The 20,563-nt window shown below is 35.3% G+C and overlaps 5 protein-coding genes across 5 annotated transcripts; 2 read left to right on the forward strand and 3 right to left on the reverse strand.

Moving 5' to 3' along the window:
• Positions 1-2,849: 2,849 nt before the first annotated feature.
• On the reverse strand, positions 2,850-4,687 carry PHYBLDRAFT_79855 (hypothetical protein). Its single transcript, XM_018443515.1, has 3 exons — positions 4,450-4,687; positions 4,306-4,388; positions 2,850-4,190 (listed from the first exon to the last, which is right to left on the reverse strand). Exons 1-3 carry the CDS (start codon positions 4,610-4,612, stop codon positions 3,828-3,830), a joined length of 609 nt encoding a protein of 202 aa, XP_018288543.1. The 5' UTR covers positions 4,613-4,687; the 3' UTR covers positions 2,850-3,827.
• A 3,205-nt stretch (positions 4,688-7,892) lies between these two features.
• PHYBLDRAFT_115274 (hypothetical protein) lies at positions 7,893-10,982 on the reverse strand (the record flags this gene model as incomplete). The annotated part of the gene is made up of 10 exons (XM_018428449.1): positions 7,893-8,324; positions 8,383-8,532; positions 8,743-8,889; positions 8,990-9,085; positions 9,160-9,488; positions 9,590-9,918; positions 9,998-10,080; positions 10,164-10,209; positions 10,320-10,417; positions 10,842-10,982. The coding sequence occupies 10 exons, from the start codon at positions 10,980-10,982 to the stop codon at positions 7,893-7,895; spliced, it is 1,851 nt and encodes a 616-aa protein (XP_018288544.1).
• A 1,063-nt stretch (positions 10,983-12,045) lies between these two features.
• Positions 12,046-13,328, reverse strand: PHYBLDRAFT_89013 (hypothetical protein; the record flags this gene model as incomplete). The annotated part of the gene is made up of 4 exons (XM_018443704.1): positions 12,046-12,134; positions 12,223-12,325; positions 12,474-12,633; positions 12,763-13,328. Coding segments are annotated over 4 exons (918 nt in total), but the record flags the coding sequence as incomplete, so codon positions are not given.
• Positions 13,329-14,487: 1,159 nt separating this feature from the next.
• Positions 14,488-16,829, forward strand: PHYBLDRAFT_148421 (hypothetical protein; the record flags this gene model as incomplete). Its single annotated transcript, XM_018432080.1, has 9 exons — positions 14,488-14,500; positions 14,809-15,303; positions 15,373-15,606; positions 15,745-15,876; positions 15,977-16,008; positions 16,095-16,203; positions 16,234-16,359; positions 16,465-16,563; positions 16,642-16,829. The coding sequence occupies 9 exons, from the start codon at positions 14,488-14,490 to the stop codon at positions 16,827-16,829; spliced, it is 1,428 nt and encodes a 475-aa protein (XP_018288546.1).
• A 1,540-nt stretch (positions 16,830-18,369) lies between these two features.
• PHYBLDRAFT_79853 (hypothetical protein) lies at positions 18,370-20,470 on the forward strand (the record flags this gene model as incomplete). The annotated part of the gene is made up of 8 exons (XM_018443514.1): positions 18,370-18,587; positions 18,692-18,758; positions 18,863-19,132; positions 19,197-19,293; positions 19,395-19,517; positions 19,580-19,628; positions 19,703-19,945; positions 20,057-20,470. 8 exons carry the CDS (start codon positions 18,370-18,372, stop codon positions 20,256-20,258), a joined length of 1,269 nt encoding a protein of 422 aa, XP_018288547.1. The 3' UTR covers positions 20,259-20,470.
• Positions 20,471-20,563: the final 93 nt, after the last annotated feature.

Raw genomic sequence — 20,563 nt, forward strand, 5'->3', positions numbered from 1 at the left:
CTACAAGAAATACTTAAACTCATCTTGTACACATAAAGTTTGTTGGTTGTCATGGCAACATGTATCACATAACCCCTTAAATCAGAAAACACAATGATCTTGTCACCTTGGAAACGAGGATACTTAATTTGGTATTGTAAATAGTGATAATATAAAGCTACTAAAGCATTCGTAAAAGGAGATAATTGTAAACTTTGTTTATTAAAAAGATAGTCTTGCAGATATACATTACACACATACACACAAACATATATACCTATACATTTTCTCCATGTTAAATAGTCTCAACAATAATTCTCGATTGTCGTACATTTGTTTTATTTTACCGTTACTGAATATTTACCCATTTATGACAAGTTACTCAAAATAATTAGTGTCCATTGGTCGTGGATATTAATCTGGAGTTAAACATTAAAACTAATGTATGTATGTGTGTGTGAAAATAAAGAAAGGTACCAAGAAAAAAAACTGTCCATGCCCATGTCTATTTTTTCGATTTTTTTTCTATTTAGAGTTACTAGATTACTTGCAGCGGTTACATTGCTTCTTACACACATGTTCTTTAGAAGCTTTATACGAGTAATTAAAGAAAGTAAAAGAAGGTACTATTAAATTGTGGTTACTGAAAAGTAAAAACACCAAAAGCATTACAGCCTACTCCTTTTCTTTCCTTTGCTAGTGATTTTATTCAAACCCTTTTTTATAATTAGATTATTAAGCCTTTGTACACTTTATAAAATTGAATAGAAAAAAAAAATAAAAAAACAGGTTATTAGCATTACGGTAAACATTAGTGTTAGGGGGTTTTGTTGCTCATTACCATATATTAGTATTACTTTAAAAAAAAAGTGTGGAAGAAAATTTGAGACAAATATATAAAAGTATCCTCAATTTTATAGTCGATATACAATTTAGAATCTAAAAGAAAACCAGTGCCTTTTAATGTAGTAAGAGAAATAATGTAGTCGGTGCAAACGTATTTTTAAGCACCTAAGAAAAGTACAATAAGTTAAACAGATTAAATTAAATTTAAATATAATGAAAAGCTAGATTTTAATGTAACTTGTACAGAAGTTCCTTGGTATTACAGCTCTAATGCAAAGGCATAATTATTATTGATTTTATATATTGTACAATCACCATAATCAGACAAACTGATTAATATTGTCAGAGGAGGGTTTATATTCTTACTCTTATTATTTTTGAGCCTTTGGCAGCAGCTACAAATGTTATTTTTGTAGACTCAAGAACTGTGGATTATTTTTGGGTACAAAGTATAGCACTAATAATTGATTCTGTCACCAAATATTACTGTAGTATTAATTTTCATTATTTATTATATAATCTTGTCATTTGGGTTCAGACTACTATCCAAGATAATATACTACACTACAGATGTTTTTGGTAAAGAAGGTATATACGGCTATCAGCGTTTTTCTTTCTCTCTCTATATATATGTATATATTAGTATTACTACCGCTATTTTTTTGAAGCAAAATAAAAGTAGATTTTAAAGTCTAAATTGGTTTTTGACAATTAGAGTCCCCCGCATTTCCTTTCTTTTTTTTTTAACTTCTTCTTTTTTCTACCAAATCGCCTTTTTAAAATTCTGTTCCTCGTTTTGAATCCTTTTATGGAAATTTATTGGATGTAATTTTTCTTTTGGGATTTAAACTGACTTTCATCCAAGTGCCGGGGTCTAAATATGAGAAGAAATATGTTTTGTATTTAACTGTATAAAGAAATTGAGATATTTATATATATTTGGATGTGATACTCTTTTATAAATTTAGATAAATGTAAAAGGGATTAGCGTTTATTGCCACATTATTATTATTTTTGTTAGTAATCCTCATTAGGAACCACACTGGTACAAGATGGAAACCCTGTAGATGTATACACATATTTACACACATACATATATACAGATAAATAGAATTATTCCAAGGTACAAATAGCAAACCCCATTTCCTATTTCTTTTTGTTGTTTAGCTAATTACTAGTTTAAGCCTTTTTTTTTGTATAATTAAAGAAGTATATCAAGAACTATTGATCGAATGTCGGGTTATCGGGTCGATCAAAGCCAAACACACGTCGTTTTTATTATTTCTATTATTTCTATTATTTTATTATAAAATATTTATATGTATTCTGTTTTTATTATTTCTATTCATTAGTACAACACCTAATTTCTTTATGTACCCACATCTTCAAGAAGCATCAAGAAGCTTAAGAGAGAGAGAGAAAACATATTTTGAGCGCTATATTTGTACATAATTGGCTCATACCGAGGTTGAAAAGAAAGTAGAAGAAAATGCTGGCTTGTGGTTGCAAGTACCCACCTCTTGTATTTTCTATTAGCCGTGTAATAGCAACAATAATTATTATTATATATATATATATAAAGTGACTGTGCTGAGCAAGAACTGATGTATAAAACAGTGTGCTCAGAATATGATTAAATGGGTTACAGGACAACGGGTTATTTGAACTTTGGTACCTTCAATAACAGCGGTTCTCGCTTTCTTTAAAAGAGGCTTGGTTCACTACTTTAAGCTACTGTTACCTTTTCACTTTGCTCTTCTTATTGTCTGCTTCTATTTTTGTTTGCCTTCACTATGATCTTGTTATAATTATTCAATGTTCCTACACCTAAAATCATCCCATTAAGAGAGGTGTATCACGCATCTGTGTGACTTTAGTCTCGGCCAATCAAACGAAGTTCGTACTCCCTGTGTATTTTGATCTTTTTTTTCATATTTTTTTTTTCATATATTTTCCCAGAACTTGAATCCGCCCCCCTCTCCCCTTCTCTTTCTTTCTCCTTTCTCTTTCTTTCCACCTTTTCTATTTTCTCTTTTGCTTGCTCGCATTGCTGTAAATCAGCGATAAATACAAGAGCAACTCGAAGCAAGAGTAACAAGTGATACACTTCTTGCTCTACAGGCCCTTTCCCAAATACCCCGCCTTCAAAAGCCAACAATTTCTTCCACGCCTCTTTCCGGTGCTTTCTTCCCTCAAAACAATGAATATTATTCACACTCCTCATCACTGTTCCCCCTTCTCCCGCCCATTGAAGAGAGATCATCCAAACCAAAGGGCCAGCCATCCAAAAACTCCATGGATTTCGAGTCACACGTCCAGGAAAACACCAGCCCTGTCGTCTTTTACCCTGGCCGATCCAGAACTTCCACCCTAAAAGCATTTCATACAACCTCTACATCTTGCTCTTCTGATTACAACGACAGACCAACCTACCCGGACAACTCTACACCTTCCCCTGGACACAGAACCTTACACAGACGCGCTCGGCAACACAAAAGTCATCCTTATCATCGTCCACGGCAACGATCCCCTCATCGTGCCTCTACACAAAATACAAAACCTGACATGGATAACTCTCTTACTTTCGACCTCTTTGGACCCATTCCCACAACATCGCTATCTACCTACACCGTTTCCGACACACAATCCTCTACACCCGCACAAATACTTGATGAAGACCAAGTCCTGGCCGAATTCGAAAACCATTTCTTACAACCTTCTATACTTCTTTCCCCTCCTAGCTCTCCTCGTAATAATTTTCTTGACTTTGACTTTGATTTTGATTTTACTGGCTCAGGCCAAGATGAAGTTCTTTTTCCATAAATATTACTCTTTTTCTTCCCTTTTATTATTTTCTTACATGTGCGTGCGTGTGTGTGCCTGTAGATATATTCATATATTTATAGTTACATTTACATTTATACTTATACTTATATATTCATATTTATCTACCAATTTTTTATCAATAAACAATTGTCCGAATGTCAGGTTCTTTCTTTTCTTTAAACAAAGTTTTTTGTTGAACCCTTAATCCCATCTAAACGATCCAACAGGGTCTGGGCTGTTTTTACTCCATTCTTTCGTGCCTGTCGAGCGGTCTCAAACCCAGGCTCAATCATAACACCGTCAAGCTGGAACAAGATTTGCATCAATTGTTCGCCTAGATAAATTCCATGCTCCAAAAGTTTCTTTTTTGCCTTTTCGTCACCAGACTGAACCCCAAAGGCTTTTACACGCTCCTCATACGCGTTAATATCGGGAATTAGTTGGCTTGAAAGTCTGGTTTGAATGGCTTGAAGTTTAGCCAATGTAGCTGCTTCGTTTGAACTGATCGGAGCAATTGGATCAGGCAGTGTATCACTAGGCTTATATGGACACGAATATGAACGTTATTATCATTATTTGTGAATAAGAAAAAATAATCAATAAACAAGTGTATCGACTTTATCATGTCTTGTAATCATAATAGTCAATATATACCTTTTTGTGGACCTTCATAATGACCTTGGACCCAGGACGAATACTGTAGGCACCAAGAGGAAGTTTGTCATTGTTCATTACAGCTATACATGTAAAAGTTTCTTAGTTTCGAAACGCAAGAAACTGACGTCCAATAGTTTATACCTCCATAAGCAGACAGAGATATTTCAGTAGTATTGATTCCTGTCAGCCGATGACACCTTTGTTTCAAGTCGCCTACAGTTGTGTCTTCTAATTGCTGTTCGTAATCATCAAATTCAATTTTGAAATGTCGTTTTCCCCATTTGACTGTAATGCTGTTTGTCATTTTATGGTATATGTATAAAGATATAAGAATATATATATATAATAATAATAATATATAGGTGCTTCAGGTAATGATAATAATAATAGTAGTAGTAGTAGTAGTAATAGCAGTAAGAACTTTTTTTTAGCTGGCTGGCTGGCTTGGCTGCCTATAGATTAAGGCTTTTTCCTATTTTAATTTTCAATTCAAGGTAGAGAAAAAAAACAGTGGCTTTCAAATAATGCAAAAAGTCCGAGACAGTAAGTTATTTTGTGTAGGTGGGTGAATATATGTCTACGTATGTTTATTCAAAGAGAAAAAAAAACTATATACATTGTATTTGTGTACTTCTTTGATGAAATGACTCAAATTTATTGCTCTTTATACACTAGTATCTTTTTAATAATCATCAGTAATTTATATTTGTTTCAATAGTAATTATTAATTATGATTCACAGCGAATATATATATATATATATGTACAGCGAGCATCAACCCCCACAGTTCGTTCTCCAACTTTTTTGTTACCAAATTCACTTTGGTCTCCGCCTGATATTTGCTTTTCTTACAGCCTAAAATCGCTTTCCTATTGAAGCCAACGAAGAGCTTGATGTAAAAAATGGAAGGAATAGTCGAAGAATTAGATACAAAGCCACTGACTAGGCAGAAAAAGAAAGAAATGGTTACTCTGATAATCTATAATCCGTTTTCTATTACTTTAACAGAATCAAGCTGTGGAAGGCTACCCTTTCTAGCCGCAAAGATCAGGTTGAGTGACGTACTGTCCAAAAGTGGGCCAAGCGACTCAAGGAAAATCCCAGCTAAAATATATATATATATATATCAAAAGCAGACAGATCAGTCGAATAGAAAGCCTCCACAACTTTAAGAGGAGCATAAGTATCACATATATATATCTTTGTTAAGAATACACAAGTAATAAGATGCGATACAGTAGAGAAATTGATGGAAGCATACGAAAAATTTAGCTTGAAAGAAACATATACCAAACACTTTATACTAGTATAATTTGGCTAACAAGAGAGCTACCTTGGAATATCTGGCAAATAATAGTGCTGAGGATCTCAATGACTGATCTCAATGAGTAAAAAAAATGGGTAGAGACTACTGACATGAACCATCTTATCAACTGCGTTTTTTTTGGATGGAGCTAGCTTCAATATTAACATGAGAAACCCTAATTCTTGTTCAATTAAAGGAACACCGGCAGTTGTTGAAATGACTACTACTCATGCCATCACGCATACCATACTAGTAACTATAACAGCTCAGGGTATTTTTTTTTCAGTTGAGATTAGAGGGTCTTTAAAACCCAAGAAAGTAGAGACTGGTGGGACCAAAAAGAAAAAGAAACATGTACTAAAGAGAGAGAAAAGGCAAATGAAACTATTACTGCCTATGATATGAAGCTTGTTTCTAAAATGTTTATGTATCTATGGACAATACACCTATCCATGCCTCAGAGAGTATTACAAAATTGATCGAGGCCAGAGGTTATAAAGCTATACATTTGCCTTCATATTCTCCTGAGTTGAATCATATTCAAAACTTCTGGTCGGTCACCAAAAAACCAATCAAGCAAAGTGCATTTTGAGCGATGTAAAAGCGAGTATCATGTGGAGACCAGAGCAAGTTTGGCAGATTGGAAAGCGAACCTTTGTAGTAGATCCACTGTATTACATCTAAAGTCTGTCCCACGATCTTGATTAACTGCAAAAATCAACCTAACATATACCCACATATATTTAGTATTATCCAAAGTCAAGCCTACAGATAAAGAAATACTTCTTGTATAATTTCTTATAAATTTAATAAGAAAAAAAGAAAACGCATGAGACGTTAAATACAATTAGAGAAAAATATATAAAGGCGCAATCTCACATGGAGATGCAAAAAACAAATAAGAAAGTTCACAATACACGTTGTATCTGTATTACAGTGAAGAGAATAAGAAAATAAAAGCAAAAATAATGAGTTTATTTAGGCAATTGAACATTTCTTGATCGACATTTTAAAAAATTGAACAAATAACACAAATAATTATATATATTCCAAGTCGTTTAATATTCTTTTTCTTTATTTCCCTTCATACAGATAAACGCAATCGAAATCTACATGCTTTATAAAATTTTGAAAATCTACCTGAAAAGAAAAGGGAAAAAACTGAAACCATTAGACAAATTCAACGAACTTTAAAGCCTATTGATGATCTTGTTGTTGTTTATTTGATACGTTTTTTATCATCTGTCACAGATATACATTTATATATATATATATATTGTGTGCGCGTGTATTTCTATTTGTAAATTGACATTTGAATGTTACATACTTAAATGAACAAAATAAAATGGTTGATAGTAAGTAGCATATGTGTGCTACACATGCAAATTATCCGTGATTCTTAAGAGCAGGTGATTATAAAACCAAAGAAAAAAAAAGGGTCTTGATCAAGTTCTTGTACTCGCAAGTAAAAGCATGAACCTCCAATGGTTAAAAGAATATACTAGTATACGTGAGGCCAAGGTAAATACATTGATACATTCGTGTAAAGATGAATCGATATTCGTAGATCGCACCTTTGTTTTTAGTCGAATTCTTATTTCTTTATTTCAATATATAAAAAATAACGCAATTCTATAATTGTTGCATATTATACTATCTACTTGGGGTGTATTAAATATACTAAACAGCTATAGGAAAAATAAACCGTTGATGAAAGGAAAAAAGAGTTTGATTTGACCCTCGACATCAATAAAGATATTTCTCCGTTCTTAGGTTCCTTCTTTCTTTCTTTTTACACGCGTGCTTCGTTAATCCATAGATCAATTGGCTTTACGGCCATTTTTACACGCTGAAGCACATTAGAAACGCGCTTTTGAAGTACCTCATCATCACTTGTCACTTTCTACAAAGCAGTTCCCAAATTAGATTCTAGTCATCAAAGCAAGACATAACTTACAAATTTAATGCAGTCCACAACAGCCACTGATCCGTCTACATTTACTGTAACCTTTTTTGCTTCGAAATCAGTCTCAACATCGCCAAACTGTTCTTCCAAAAATGCAATTACGTCCACAAATTCTTGGTCCATTTCATTTTGAACCTTTGAGCCTTTGTATACATGCTCATCCTCATCCTCATGCTTATGTTTGTGTTCATGTTCATGTTCACCTTCAGAGTGGCTGTGGTGACAAGGCTGGCTACTTGCTAAAATGATAATGATAATAATAAAAAAGGAAATGAATTAATATCACATATACTTTACCCTTTCATAAACCTTTTATTTAATATTCGTACCTTTTACACTTGCAGGAGAGCTATCAATAGCCAAAATGATAGCCAGCACAGAATCTGCGACCATGTCATTCATAGAGTTTCCGATCCATTCAAGTGTCACTTGGTTAGGCTTACTGGGCACCTTTTTGATATCAACAGTATCAAATACACGGATGACATTTCCTGGGGTATTGACAGTCTTTGAAAGATCTGTTTCGCCTACAGCACCAAACATCATCTCCAGATGCCACTTGAGAAGACCAATTCCTGCGTTAAATGGTACAACCTGGCGCTGGGTTACCACTGTTGTGATAAGACCTCCGAGTTCGTTCAAATCTTCGGCAGACATGATGTTCAATTGGAAATCCTTTGAAACCAGAATTCCGTTCAAAGGTTGATTTTCTGAGGGATATTTGGATGCCAACCTACCGATGGTCTTGAAGCAATAGAATTAGTATTATATTTCATATATCTATGCATTTCATACGCATTACCTTTGCCATCTTTTCACCTCTAAAGTGAAGCTTGACGGTGTCACAGTTTTTGGGAGTGTATATCTTTACGTTTTCTTCTTTTTCTGAATATTTGCTTTGAAGTGCAGACTTGAGACGGTACATAGCATTGGCTTCACCGTGTACGAGAATCTAAGATACCATTACACAATGTACACACACACACATGTACACATACAAACAAACAAACACACACGCACACCAATTATTATTCATATTCATATAATTAATAACAGTATTATTGTTATTGTTATTATAATTATTATTTCTTAGTGAACAAAAAAGTTTGTTTGATTTCACTTGTCTTTCTTGTGAGAATTTCTCTATAATAGTAATGCATACCACATGGGGTGCTTTCACATCATCGATAAATTTACTGTTCTGAGTATAATCAACGTGGGCAGAGAAAGAGATGTAATCAACAGACATTCGAAGAGGAACCTTGCGACCATCCATGGCTTGAAAGTCTGCTGGTTCATTCATAGCATTCTATTATCAATAATATTAATAACAGTAGGGTTTTGTAAAGTTTAATAAATACATCCACAACAACACAAAGTAAATTCTTTAATAAGCATTCAATTCTTACCCGTGCTAAGGTGTTTTCGACGCAATAACCAGTAATAACCATGCCATTCTTCTTGTCTGGCGCCCACCGTTCAAACAGTTCACGCGAAAGACCATTCTACAACAACAACAACAACAACAAAAACAGATGAATGACTTGATATAGTACATATATTAGAGAGAGGTGCTTACCTGAAGCATACCAGGACTGGCCATCATCACACAAGGGCCAGAATCTTCAAACTGTTCTACATTCTTTAGGTTTGAAATGTGCTTAAAGATAAATGGATTTGAGATTGTGAATTGTTTTCGAATGCGTGCGTTCATCATGTTGATATATGTCTGATAAACCGCCATACACTTCTTGGCAAGACTAGAAGCATAATAAATAGGAATACTATCTAATTCTGGGTGAGAGTCCCAGTATTCATCCAGAATCAACAAGAGTTCTTGTGCACGTCCCAAAGCAAACACAGGCATCAGACAACGACCACCGCGAGTGACGATATCATGTACTAGAGCTAGATACAGGATCAATTACAAATCATTAATCAATCAATCAATCAAAACCAAGCCAAAGAAAACTTTTTTTTTAAAAAAAAGGATAAAAAAATAGGCTTACATGTAAATCTCATTTCCTTTGTTAGACGAGGTTCATGGCTTTGGACACCATATGTACTTTCTGTGATCAGAACATCTACAGCTCCTTCTGGTTTCTCGGCTGCCATCAAATGTCGATCCTCCTCACGCGAGTAATCACCAGTATAGAGAACCTTTACACCTGCAATCTCAATCAAGAACATTGCCGCACCCAAAACGTGACCTGCGTTGTATGCGGTGAACTTGATACCTTCCACTTCTACTTGTTGATGGTAATCGACTGCTTCAATTCGATGGAAAGATGTGTTGAGCTCCTCTTCGTTATATAGTTCGTCTTCATCACCAATGTTGCTATTTTTTTAAGAAAAAAAATGTAATTGTTAAATTGGTTAAAGCAATTGATTCGATGTGCACAAAGAAAATAATTTACCTCACACGGAGATAATCACTCAAAAGCCATTTGTAAATAGCTTTTGTAGGATGTGTCATAAACACACGTCCTTTGAAAGAAGTCTAAACACATAAATTCATAATATGTCACTTTCTTGTATTCTTAAATTTATCATTTTAATGATACATAATGTACATATACTTACTCTCTCCATTAAATAAGGTACAGATGCAGCATGATCTACGTGAAAACTATATCATATGTTAAATACAAGTACTAGAAAGTAACTTTACTACTAGGTATTATTGAACCCTAGCTTATTTTACTTTTTCTTTGTATTATATATATATATATGACTTACTGGGTCACCAATAAAAGATCAATTTTGGCAGGATCAATTTCGTCGAAAAAGGGTAAAGATGCCAAGCCATTGTACGCAGGGTGAATACCAGCATCAAGCTACAGTTTTTTGTTTTTGTTTTTTGTTTTTCATGTGAACACATGAGATGTATAAAAGTTGACATAAGAAAAATAAAACAAAACGAAAAGGAAGGAAGAAAAGAAACAAATCAAGGAAACGGACAGATTTGCATGAGACTCGATTGTATAATTGTAAAAAAATTTTATTGAAAAGATTCGTAAAACTATAGGACATTTTTGCTTTATTTGTCTAATTATGATTCTAATTCTAATTACATTTCGATTTTATATAATATATATATATATATATATGTATTTCTATTTATTCTTATATACATTTAAAATATACATTTAAATATATAGATATATAGATATATATTATATTTCTCCTTCTCTCTTACCCTGTCAACTCTTGCTGAGGTACATGAGAGTGAAAAAAATAAAGCAAGAAGAATAAACCTACCAAGATGGTCTTGCTCTTGTACTCTAATAAAATGGAGGAACGTCCTACTTCATTACCAGCGCCTAGAGGGGTGATCTTTAAGAGATCATTCTCATCTGCAATAGGGATCTCGACCTCGGGTTTGCGCTTGATTCCTGCCATTTTCAATAAGCCTATATGTAAATAGAGCCGTAAAAGTTGGGAGCTAGTGAGAGAGAGAAAAGAGAGGGAAGGCAGTTTGGCTAGTAGTTATCGACACCGCCACATGTGACCTTGTTTTGTTAGTGTCTTCACTACACATTGTGCATGTAGTGATTGTAAAACTATAATAGGAAATGTTCCTTAGACCGGAAAATTTAGTGTACCTATTATTTTTTTCACTCTATTCTATATTGATATTTTCAAAGCTGTACTTATTAATCTCTTCTTCTTCTTTTCCAGTTCTTATCGGTAGTCATTTTATTCGAACCAGACACTAGGCCTAACCATGCCTACATATTAAACAGATCATTCTTGCAGTACATTATACTTGATTAAAGGTCTTTTAAATATTGTCTTGAGAGTCTATTAACAATATGTTATGACCAGAGTTCTTCTTTGATAATGTCTTATTACCTCTCGCTAAAAAAAAGTAAATAAGTTGGACTTCTTTACGGGAAAATTTTAGGAAATAAATGACAAGGATATTAAAATTAAAGATCGGAATTCAATTAGATCCACAAAATAACAAACTACAATACCTAAAGCAAAGGATACGATTGTAGTGTTTAAATATCATTTCTTTATTAAAACAAAAAAGAAGAAGTTACAATGATTTTATGAATAAAATGAATATGCTTTAAACGCATTCTGTGATATCACGAGGAGGGAGCTCTTCACTGCCAAAATCGACAATAAGTCTGTTATCTGGAGTAATGAGAGCAAGACCCTTTTCATGATAACATGTACGACCTCTAATGTTATTTTCAGCCTTGATACGGTCAATGCGATATTTCTTGGCGAGTTCGTGGCGACTGCTGTAGTCAATTTCACCTTCAACTACAGGTGCCTTGGCCCACTCGATTGTCTGTTGCTCGTAGATTTTAATGGTGTCTTTGTAGTTTTGGAAAGCAGGAGAGTCAGGTTCCTTGAGGGTACCAGGTGGAGATATGACTCCTGTATCTAACTCATCCTTCAACACATCATCTTTCTCGCCAGCGACAGTAGAAGGAAGGTTGGCTATCGAAATGTACTCTGAAAGTTCTTCCAAGTTCTTGGTAAAATGAATTTTGCTTGCAACCACAGGGTCCAATAGTGGGGTAATAAGGTTCCACACTATATTACACAAAAACATCACATCAGTCGGCTGTTGCTGTTGCTGTTGTTGTTGCTTCATGTGCTATGTCCAACTATTTTTTTGTACCTGTAGAGAAGACCCATGGTGCCTTGTGGATAATACACATTCCCAAGGTCTCTGGATAGTATGCCTCGAAACAAGTCACTAGAAACTTTACAAAGTCGTAATCCTGCGAGAAAATAATTAAAATAAGATAAAAAGTTTAGTACAAAAATTACACGAAAGTCTCTAGTCTTCATTCCCTCGAGGATAATGATTCTTTCTTGTACCACAAGTAATCCTTTTTTTTTGTGGTTTGCTTTATTCGAGTAACTTACCATGTTGCTGAGAGTAAATCCATCCATGTTGAATAAAATGCAGTTGGCTTCTAATGGCTGCGCAACTACCGTACGAGATGCCTCCATAACGAATAATGTCATCAATCGGAGAATCTCATTAGATTGGGCTTCCTTGTTGTGAAGTCTTACATTGATAAAGCTACATGAATATGTATATAGGTATATGTAAGTGTGTGCGTGTTTATACATAAAGTAAGATTAAATGTGCACTCGCAAACTCTAGCCTCATCAACCTCGTCACTCCATATCATTATTTTCCCAGACCTACCAAACACCACGACCCAGTTTGTCGGGGCCTCCGAGTGTAGCCTTTCCAGAGTGGACTTGTCCGACAAAAGACTTTCCCAAACCTGGTTTCAGATTTTCTAGTTCATCACGTAGGCCTGTCTCACCAAGCGCAATGATATCGTCCAAGCGCATGGCCACTCTCCAACGAAGCGTATTGATTAGCATTTTGTAGGCAGCATCCACATTCCATTTACGAGCTCTGAGGAACCGAAGCAGGACAGCATCTGGGTTGTCGGTAGCTACAGCATTCCAAAAGGTTTTGCGGAGAGTGGAACCAGGGATAAGGGTAATAGCTTTCTCCAGGGGTAATGTCAGTAAGGCAGGGTCAGTCGTCGCGCCTAAAAAGACATCTGTGTTTATATCCTCTTTTTTCTTCTCTTTTCCGAAGCCAAAGAAGCCGCTTTTCTTGGAGGACTCTGAGGATGTTTCTGACTTTGTGGGTTTGTATTCGGTTCCAGGTTGTTCGAACAATTTAAATAGACGAATCCAGATATCTTTTAGCTCGGCTGTTTGCTTGGCTGTCAGGTTTCCAACGTGTCCTGAAGCTCCTGTAAGGGATTGTGTGGTATTGTTAGGGGTTTTCACAGCAGTATCGGTAGACATGATGTTGTTTGATATTTTGCTTTCTTGCTGGTGTTGCGAATTAAGAAGAAAAAGGGAAAGAAAGAGAAAAAGATTATGCTCAAGGCGAATAATAAAATTTATGTTTGAATTGTCTCCTTTTATATTTATATATGTACACAAACGCACATATGTATATATATTTAAAGCCAAGACATGTCGGCTTAACGAATATTCTTGTCCTACATGTCTTGGCCTTTTCCTTTTGCGTCGCGCAAGTGGATGCTTCCAACAGAATAACAAGCCAGTCACGACGAAACCTCCTGGATTTTTGACCAGTAAAAGCGTTCGAAAATTCACCCTATTTTTAAAGCGTAGTATAATATATATGTGTGTGCATATGAAAAGGACTATGAGCTAATTTAATAATGATATCACTTTACGTAGAAGTGTAATATACACAAATTACAGGCAATAAAAATAATAATATTTGAGATAGGATTTCTAAGATTCAATTGCACATGAATTATCCACCAAGTAGTACTCATTATTATTAACATTTTGTTAGTTTATGATTTTAAACCATCAACTGAAAATTGTAATAAAGCAATGGGAAATGAAGAAATGGTGGTGTGTGTTGTACAGGATAAGGTAGAAACAAAGGCATTATTGAATTCAAGACTATTTTACTCAGCAAATGTTAATAAATGTCTTTATATTCATACCTTTCTTAATAGAACGTTTGCTTGTACCTTAAACATTTTTGTATTTAGATTTATTTATTTAAAAAAAAATTAATATCATAAGTTTACACAAAGTCGCTTCTTATCAACTGTGGCTGGATTTCTTCTACTATTATTCGGCATTTACCATATGTCCCTTGTTTGCCTGGTCGGGCCGTAGATAGTTTCTATCCAAGGCCGGGTAATATCAATGTCACCCCCATAATATCTTTCCTTTTTTTGTTTCTTTACGTATAGTGCATTCGGAGATAAACTGCTAAGTTTCTGTGTGTGTTTTTCAAGGCTCCATGACTTTTGGTACAGCCAAGCTATCCCGAATCGCTTAAACATGCTTTATATAAAACGCTTTTCTTAATAATCCTTGTCCAACAGATTTTGAAAAAAGGCTTGAATAAAAAGTCATGGACCTTCAAAGTCAAGAGGTATATGTATAAAATAGCGGAGTTCTAATGTTTTTGAATATTGAAAATTTATTTTCCCCTGCCAATGGCGGAGATCTATATTACCTGTTCCATAAAAAGATACTCATGCAACAGAGACTGACATGTTTAATGTATACCTTCTATTTACTTTTACTTCATCAATAAAAGCATTTCTAAATACTTAAACATTTTAATCTACAAAACAAATTCATCAAAATTTCCTCTTACCAGCAAGAAATCAAGATTAGTAAAAAGCAAACCCCGATCATAATCTGGAAATTGTTTCTTTAAAAAACGTAGAAGCTAGAAATGACAACCTGGTTGACTTATTTGAGATTAGCTTTGAAGAAAATATTACTGTGGATGGTAGAGAACTTCAGGGAATTACAGTTGATCTTACTTCGGCAAATCATTCTCGTCACTTCCTCAAATTGCACGAGGGACCTGATAAGTCACTCCGTGGTACATATCAGATGAATTCATTGATAACTAAGTGGAGAAAGAGAAAGTCTATGAAGGAATCTTTCGATCGTCAAGGAAGTTATCTTCTAACAGAAAAAGCGTTTACGATTTCAAGTCAAAAAGAGTCTGTCAATGAAGAATTAGAGTTAGTCGAAGTTACTTCTAAGAAATTATCTGCGAATACAATTTCTCTCCTCAAGCTTGCCTTTAACGATATAAAAGAAGAAATTGCTCCATTTACTCGGATAAGTGGCTCATCTCAGCCAATAGACCATTATAAGCTTTGTAAACTCGAACCCGCTGAAAGTTATTTAAGACATAGACTCTCAGGAAGTAAGAAAATGAAAACATCTTAGAAGGCAGCTATGGAAGTATGGCTACATACCAACACTTATCGCCCAGCAATGATAAGAAAATATGCAAAAGAATATATCGATTTCCGATCAATTGCATTACACCAGCAAGGAAAACATGCTATTAGTTTCTCTTTGTTTTCCGGCGTGGACTTTAAGGCATCGATTTACAAGTGGATTCAGCAACAGAAGCCAGAAAGTCGCAGTACTATCCTTGTTAAAAAACATATCGATGAGGTTGTTATACCAAAAAGACTTGAAATTCCAGAAAGCGTCTCAACAAGTACAGTTTTGAAGTATCTTCACAAATGGGGATATATTTTCAGAAAAAAAACCCAAAGACATGTATTACGATGATCACGAGAGAGCCGATGTGCTCGAATATCGAAAGAAATGGGCAAATAGAATGATGGGTTATAAGGCGAAGATGGCGAGAATTGTGGAGTAACTATTCCACAACCATCAACTAATGGAATAGAACTTGTCCTTGTCACACATAATGAGTCGACGTTCTATTCAAACGATGGGAAAGAAGCTATGTGGCTAGTGGAGGGTAAGAATCCCATAAGAAAGAAGGGCCCTAGCGTGTCGTTTATGGATAGTGAATTCAAATGTGCATGACATGATACCATGACTAACTATGTGTGACCCAGTCGTGAGATGTTCCACCCTAGAACTGATAGAGGTGGATATTGAACTAGTAGTCATATACTGATACAGCTAGAGAGCAATTCGATTCATTTTTTCGCAATAATTCACCCTGGGTGTAAGGCCGTTTTTGCATTCGATCAAAGCACAAACCACAAGGCCTATACTCAGAATGCTTTGATAGCAACAAAAATAACTCTGGGCGACAAAGAAGTTGAAGAAGATGATCCTTGTTAGCTGAGAAATACCACTTTTGTCCGAGACGGTGTGCAACAAGTACAATCGATGTACTACAAGAAAGACGAGTGGTTTGCGAAGAAGAATGGACAGTGGATGACCAAGAAGGTGAAGTACGTGAAGGGTACATGTAAATTTCTAGAGGAGCATGGTATGTGGTTGGAAAAGGACCCACATAATCCTAGCAATAAATGAAGATTGGACTGCAAAAAGGACACCTCTGAAGATAGCAAGTACTGTGCACATCATTTTCTAGCTTCTCGACCAGATTTTATGTCACAGAAAACTGCTCTTCATGAGGCTGTTGAAGACTCGGGTCACATTTTTGAACTATACCCTAAGTTCCATTGCAAATGTAATTGGATCGCGAGGTAATGGAGTGCTGCAAAGTGTGAAGCTCATCTTCAGTGTGATTACACTTATAAGCCCCTAGATAAAAACATCCATACTTTTCTCGATCATGCTGGGAAGTTACCTAATATCCGACGATACTACAACAACTCTTGGCGCTACATTGAGGCATACAGCCAAGACATGAATGTAAAAGAAGCCCATGATGTTGTAAAGAACCTTACTTCAAGAAAATATACTTCTCATCGCCGTGATGAAGGAAAGGAATAGACTCTTACCCTCACTTTAAATAGACATGTTTTTACTTTTTTCTTTACTATAATTTGTATTTCATTTTTTACTTTTTCTTAAAAAAATATTAACTTTGCTTGTCTGATCTACTAAGCATTACCACCAATATGCTGTTCACCAGCGTACGAGGGAATCATCGAGGGAATTCCCTAGATGAGTCCCTCGTACGCTGGTGAACAGCAAATTTATCGGCATCCCCTTTCTTTATGGGATTTTGCTCCCTTTTGGGATTCCTATTATTTTCCGGGATCGATATATAAGAGTGGGTGTCGTGTCCTGGCAAAATCAAATCAAATTGCCATAACGTCCAAATAAGGAAGCCGGACATTTACGTTTTCAAAGTATTTAAACACCGTAAAGTTGGAGAGGGATTGTGGCAATTTGGGGTCGTTTTGCCATAGAGTTATAGCAAATTCAACTCATTTTGACTCTACCAGACCATAAATTGTAGCATTTTTCATCGGTATGGAATAAAACCATCTGGTCCCTACGGATCCATTCTTAGTATAATAATTAATACCAGCCAGGATACAAGATATTCATAAAGATTTTTTTGTGCTTTGCAAAAAAGAGTGGGTGGGAGTTAGTTACCAGCTGGTGCTGTCGAACTCTGGGAATATTTAGGTGAAAGAAAGAGAAAGACATTATACGCATAAGAAGGCAGATAAATAGTAAAATATTTAACAAGATTGTATCACACTCTAATGACAACTTATAATTTTCTATAAAGCTGGCTATTGATATAGTGCATTTAGGACTAATTATTGTTTTTTTTATGACCAAGTTTAAATTTGAGACGCAAACTGCTATTAATTGAATATACAGGATTTGTTTTTCGTATGAGACAGTATTTTATTATTAAGTTGCCCAAATACAGATTGTGGCTCTTAAAATAATGAGAGTTAGGTGCCTGGCGAGAGATACATAAACAAAAAGTAGTAAAGTTAATGGATACAATGAATATACTGTGGTTTTTTCAAGACACACCATTTTGCCCTAAAGGACTAGAGAAAGACGCCAGCCCAGACATGTAGCCACAATTGATTAGTCCGGTTGTATAGAAATATTATGCCCCACCAGGAAACGTTGTTCCTGTAAGACTGCTGCAAGGTCTGGAGAACATTATTAATTTTATGAAAGCAAAAAAAAACCTATACACAAAATCACATTATTTTACCTTGTACCTTTCTAGATTAAACTTGCATGCACACGCCCATGTTTTGTCTTGTCATAAACAGATTTTGAGCCGAGTTAATCGGCTTGAGACGTAATAATTTTATCAAATAAATGTATACGCATCACAGGTACAGGCACAGGCACAGGAACAAGCACAGGGAACAGATTACACTTTACATTCATGTATAATTGACAAACCGTATACTTGGAATTTATTCACCGATTGGGAAATTGTAAGAAAGTGTCGCCAAAGCCACCCTAATTTTTCGACGTCCTGAACTTTCCCAAAACGGCTGGCCCAAAAAAAGAAAAAAGTAACATTTTAACTTAGCACATGCAAAGGATGACAAGTGCTCTGAGCTTCACCTTGCAACAACTGACAGATGCCCCCTCTGCATCTGGGATTGTAAGACGAGGCACACTTCAGTTCTCAAAAAAGGCCAAAACTATTCAAACCCCTGCATGTTTGACATATACCGTCCGAGGCTCAGTCCCGCATCTTGTTGCAGAGAATGTCAAACTCTTGCCTGTCCAACTCCTGCAAGTGACACTCGAGCAGTTGTAAGTATTCGATTGATACAAATAATTCTTAGATATATTGTTACAAAACAATACATATATATATGTGTGTGTGTGTATTCGTCAACTAACTTGATACTGCGTAGCGTTGAAGAAAAGGAACCAATGTCATTCAAGTATCCTCATGGCATTCACAAATATTTGAATCTCGAGGTAATCCGCATTCATACACATACACAAAGAGAGAAAGAAAGAAAAGAAAGGGAAATAGTGAAAGATACTTGGATTTTTGACTAACAAAATTATTCTGCCATTAGCTTGATCACCTTGTATTCTGCGATATGCGTGATCCAATGAAGCAGGAAGCTGTCACTTTTAATACCGATAAATACCTGTCCGTATCTACTCATGGTGGTGTACGTCAGATCACACCTGAAATGTGGGCTCAAGCCATGAAGGCTTACAACCCTGACATGTGTGCGCTCATGGCCGATATCGTGACAGACAACGATGCCAAATTGAAGCGGATAAAACGTTCTGTGGATAGATCTCTTCGTTGGTTAGACGATATACTTCCAAAAGCAAAGGTAAGTAAATATGTATGGGTGTATGTGTATGTTAGTGCAAGTACCTTATATAATTGGGGTCTAGGAAATTGGAATTCCTGTATTTGCTCCGGTTGTAGGTCACACAAGTGAAGAAGAGCGTGCACGATCTGCTGTCAGCACTGCAGAGAGAGATGTGGATGGTTAGTATAAATCGATTTAATACAAAATGACTTAAATAAAAAGGAAGAAGAAAGAATAAATTCATGTAAATGTTTCTGTATTGACTCTTTATTCTTTTCAGGATTTACTGTAAATGTTATTGGACTTGGACTCGGAAATGAAGCTACTCTTAAGCTTGCAAAGGCCTCTTTGAGAAACCTCCCTAAAAACAAGCCAAGAATTGTCTATGGCTTTGGAACACCAGGTAAGAACAAAAAAAATGACTTTGTATATATATATAATTTATTATTATTTTATAATTTTTAGAGGGTATTTTGGATGCTGTTGCCAGTGGCGCTGATCTATTTGATGGCAGGTAAAGTTGATAGCTTAATACAATATAATATATGTATGCATTGCTTTATATTGACGGTAGTTTGGTTGATACAGCTATGCGTACAAGGTTACAGAACAGGGGCGTGCCATGATTTTCAAATTTGGTGAAATTTCTGCGGATAACACAGCCAGAGACAAGCCCAAGACCGTCAATCTTTGGGATCCCAGTATGTCCCACTCCTTTGAAGTACTTGATTCGACCTGTGGATGTTACGCATGTAATGCATCCCACACAAAGGCTTATATTCATCATTTGCTGAACGCACATGAAATGTTGGGACCGATCCTGTTGATGAGGTAATGAATACTAAGAACAACAAATTTGTAGCATGGTCCACACTTCTGTATACATACATACATACATACGTATATATAATTCTTTAATTAATTACTATTGTTGTTTTCTAGCCACAATGTTTACCAATTGGATAACTTTATGGCTTCAATCCGTAAGAGTATTGATGACAACCGATTTGAGTCAGACCTTACCCGGTTTATGGAATATTACAACCACGTAGAAGAAGGCGATGGCATGCGTAACCACCAAGATGAAATTGATGTGGAGTCTCTTGGAACACCACTGAAAAAGAAAAGGACTTTACTACTTTAATATCCCCAACCTCAAATTCATCTCTTTCTCTCACTCTCCTTATTTTCATTCCAAGATATATATATAATTTTTTCAATTTTTTTTGAAACAAATCACTTTTTCTGGGACTACGTTAAAACAAGATTATCAGATCAAACAGGTACAACTTGTATAGTTCGATGTATCTACATACTGCTTTTGAAAAAAGAAATGGAAACATGGTCTTTAAAAAATTATTTTGGTAGCATGATTTCAAGTATGATCTGAAAATGTCTCTCTAGGCAAATAATGTCAAAGGTTGCCCCAAAAAAAAACTCTTGTAAAAT

This window comes from Phycomyces blakesleeanus (assembly GCF_001638985.1).
Source record: "Phycomyces blakesleeanus NRRL 1555(-) unplaced genomic scaffold PHYBLscaffold_18, whole genome shotgun sequence".
NCBI lineage: Eukaryota > Fungi > Mucoromycota > Mucoromycetes > Mucorales > Phycomycetaceae > Phycomyces > Phycomyces blakesleeanus.

Bases quoted from the DNA above. Each gene is read 5' to 3' on its own strand.
- PHYBLDRAFT_79855 (XM_018443515.1), bottom strand. From the start codon at position 4,612: ATGACAAACAGCATTACAGTCAAATGGGGAAAACGACATTTCAAAATT. The intron at 4,389-4,449 runs GTATAAACTATT...TTACATGTATAG, and splicing joins ATCTCTGTCTGCTTATGGAG to CTGTAATGAACAATGACAAA. The intron at 4,191-4,305 runs GTATATATTGAC...TGTCCATATAAG, and splicing joins TTATGAAGGTCCACAAAAAG to CCTAGTGATACACTGCCTGA.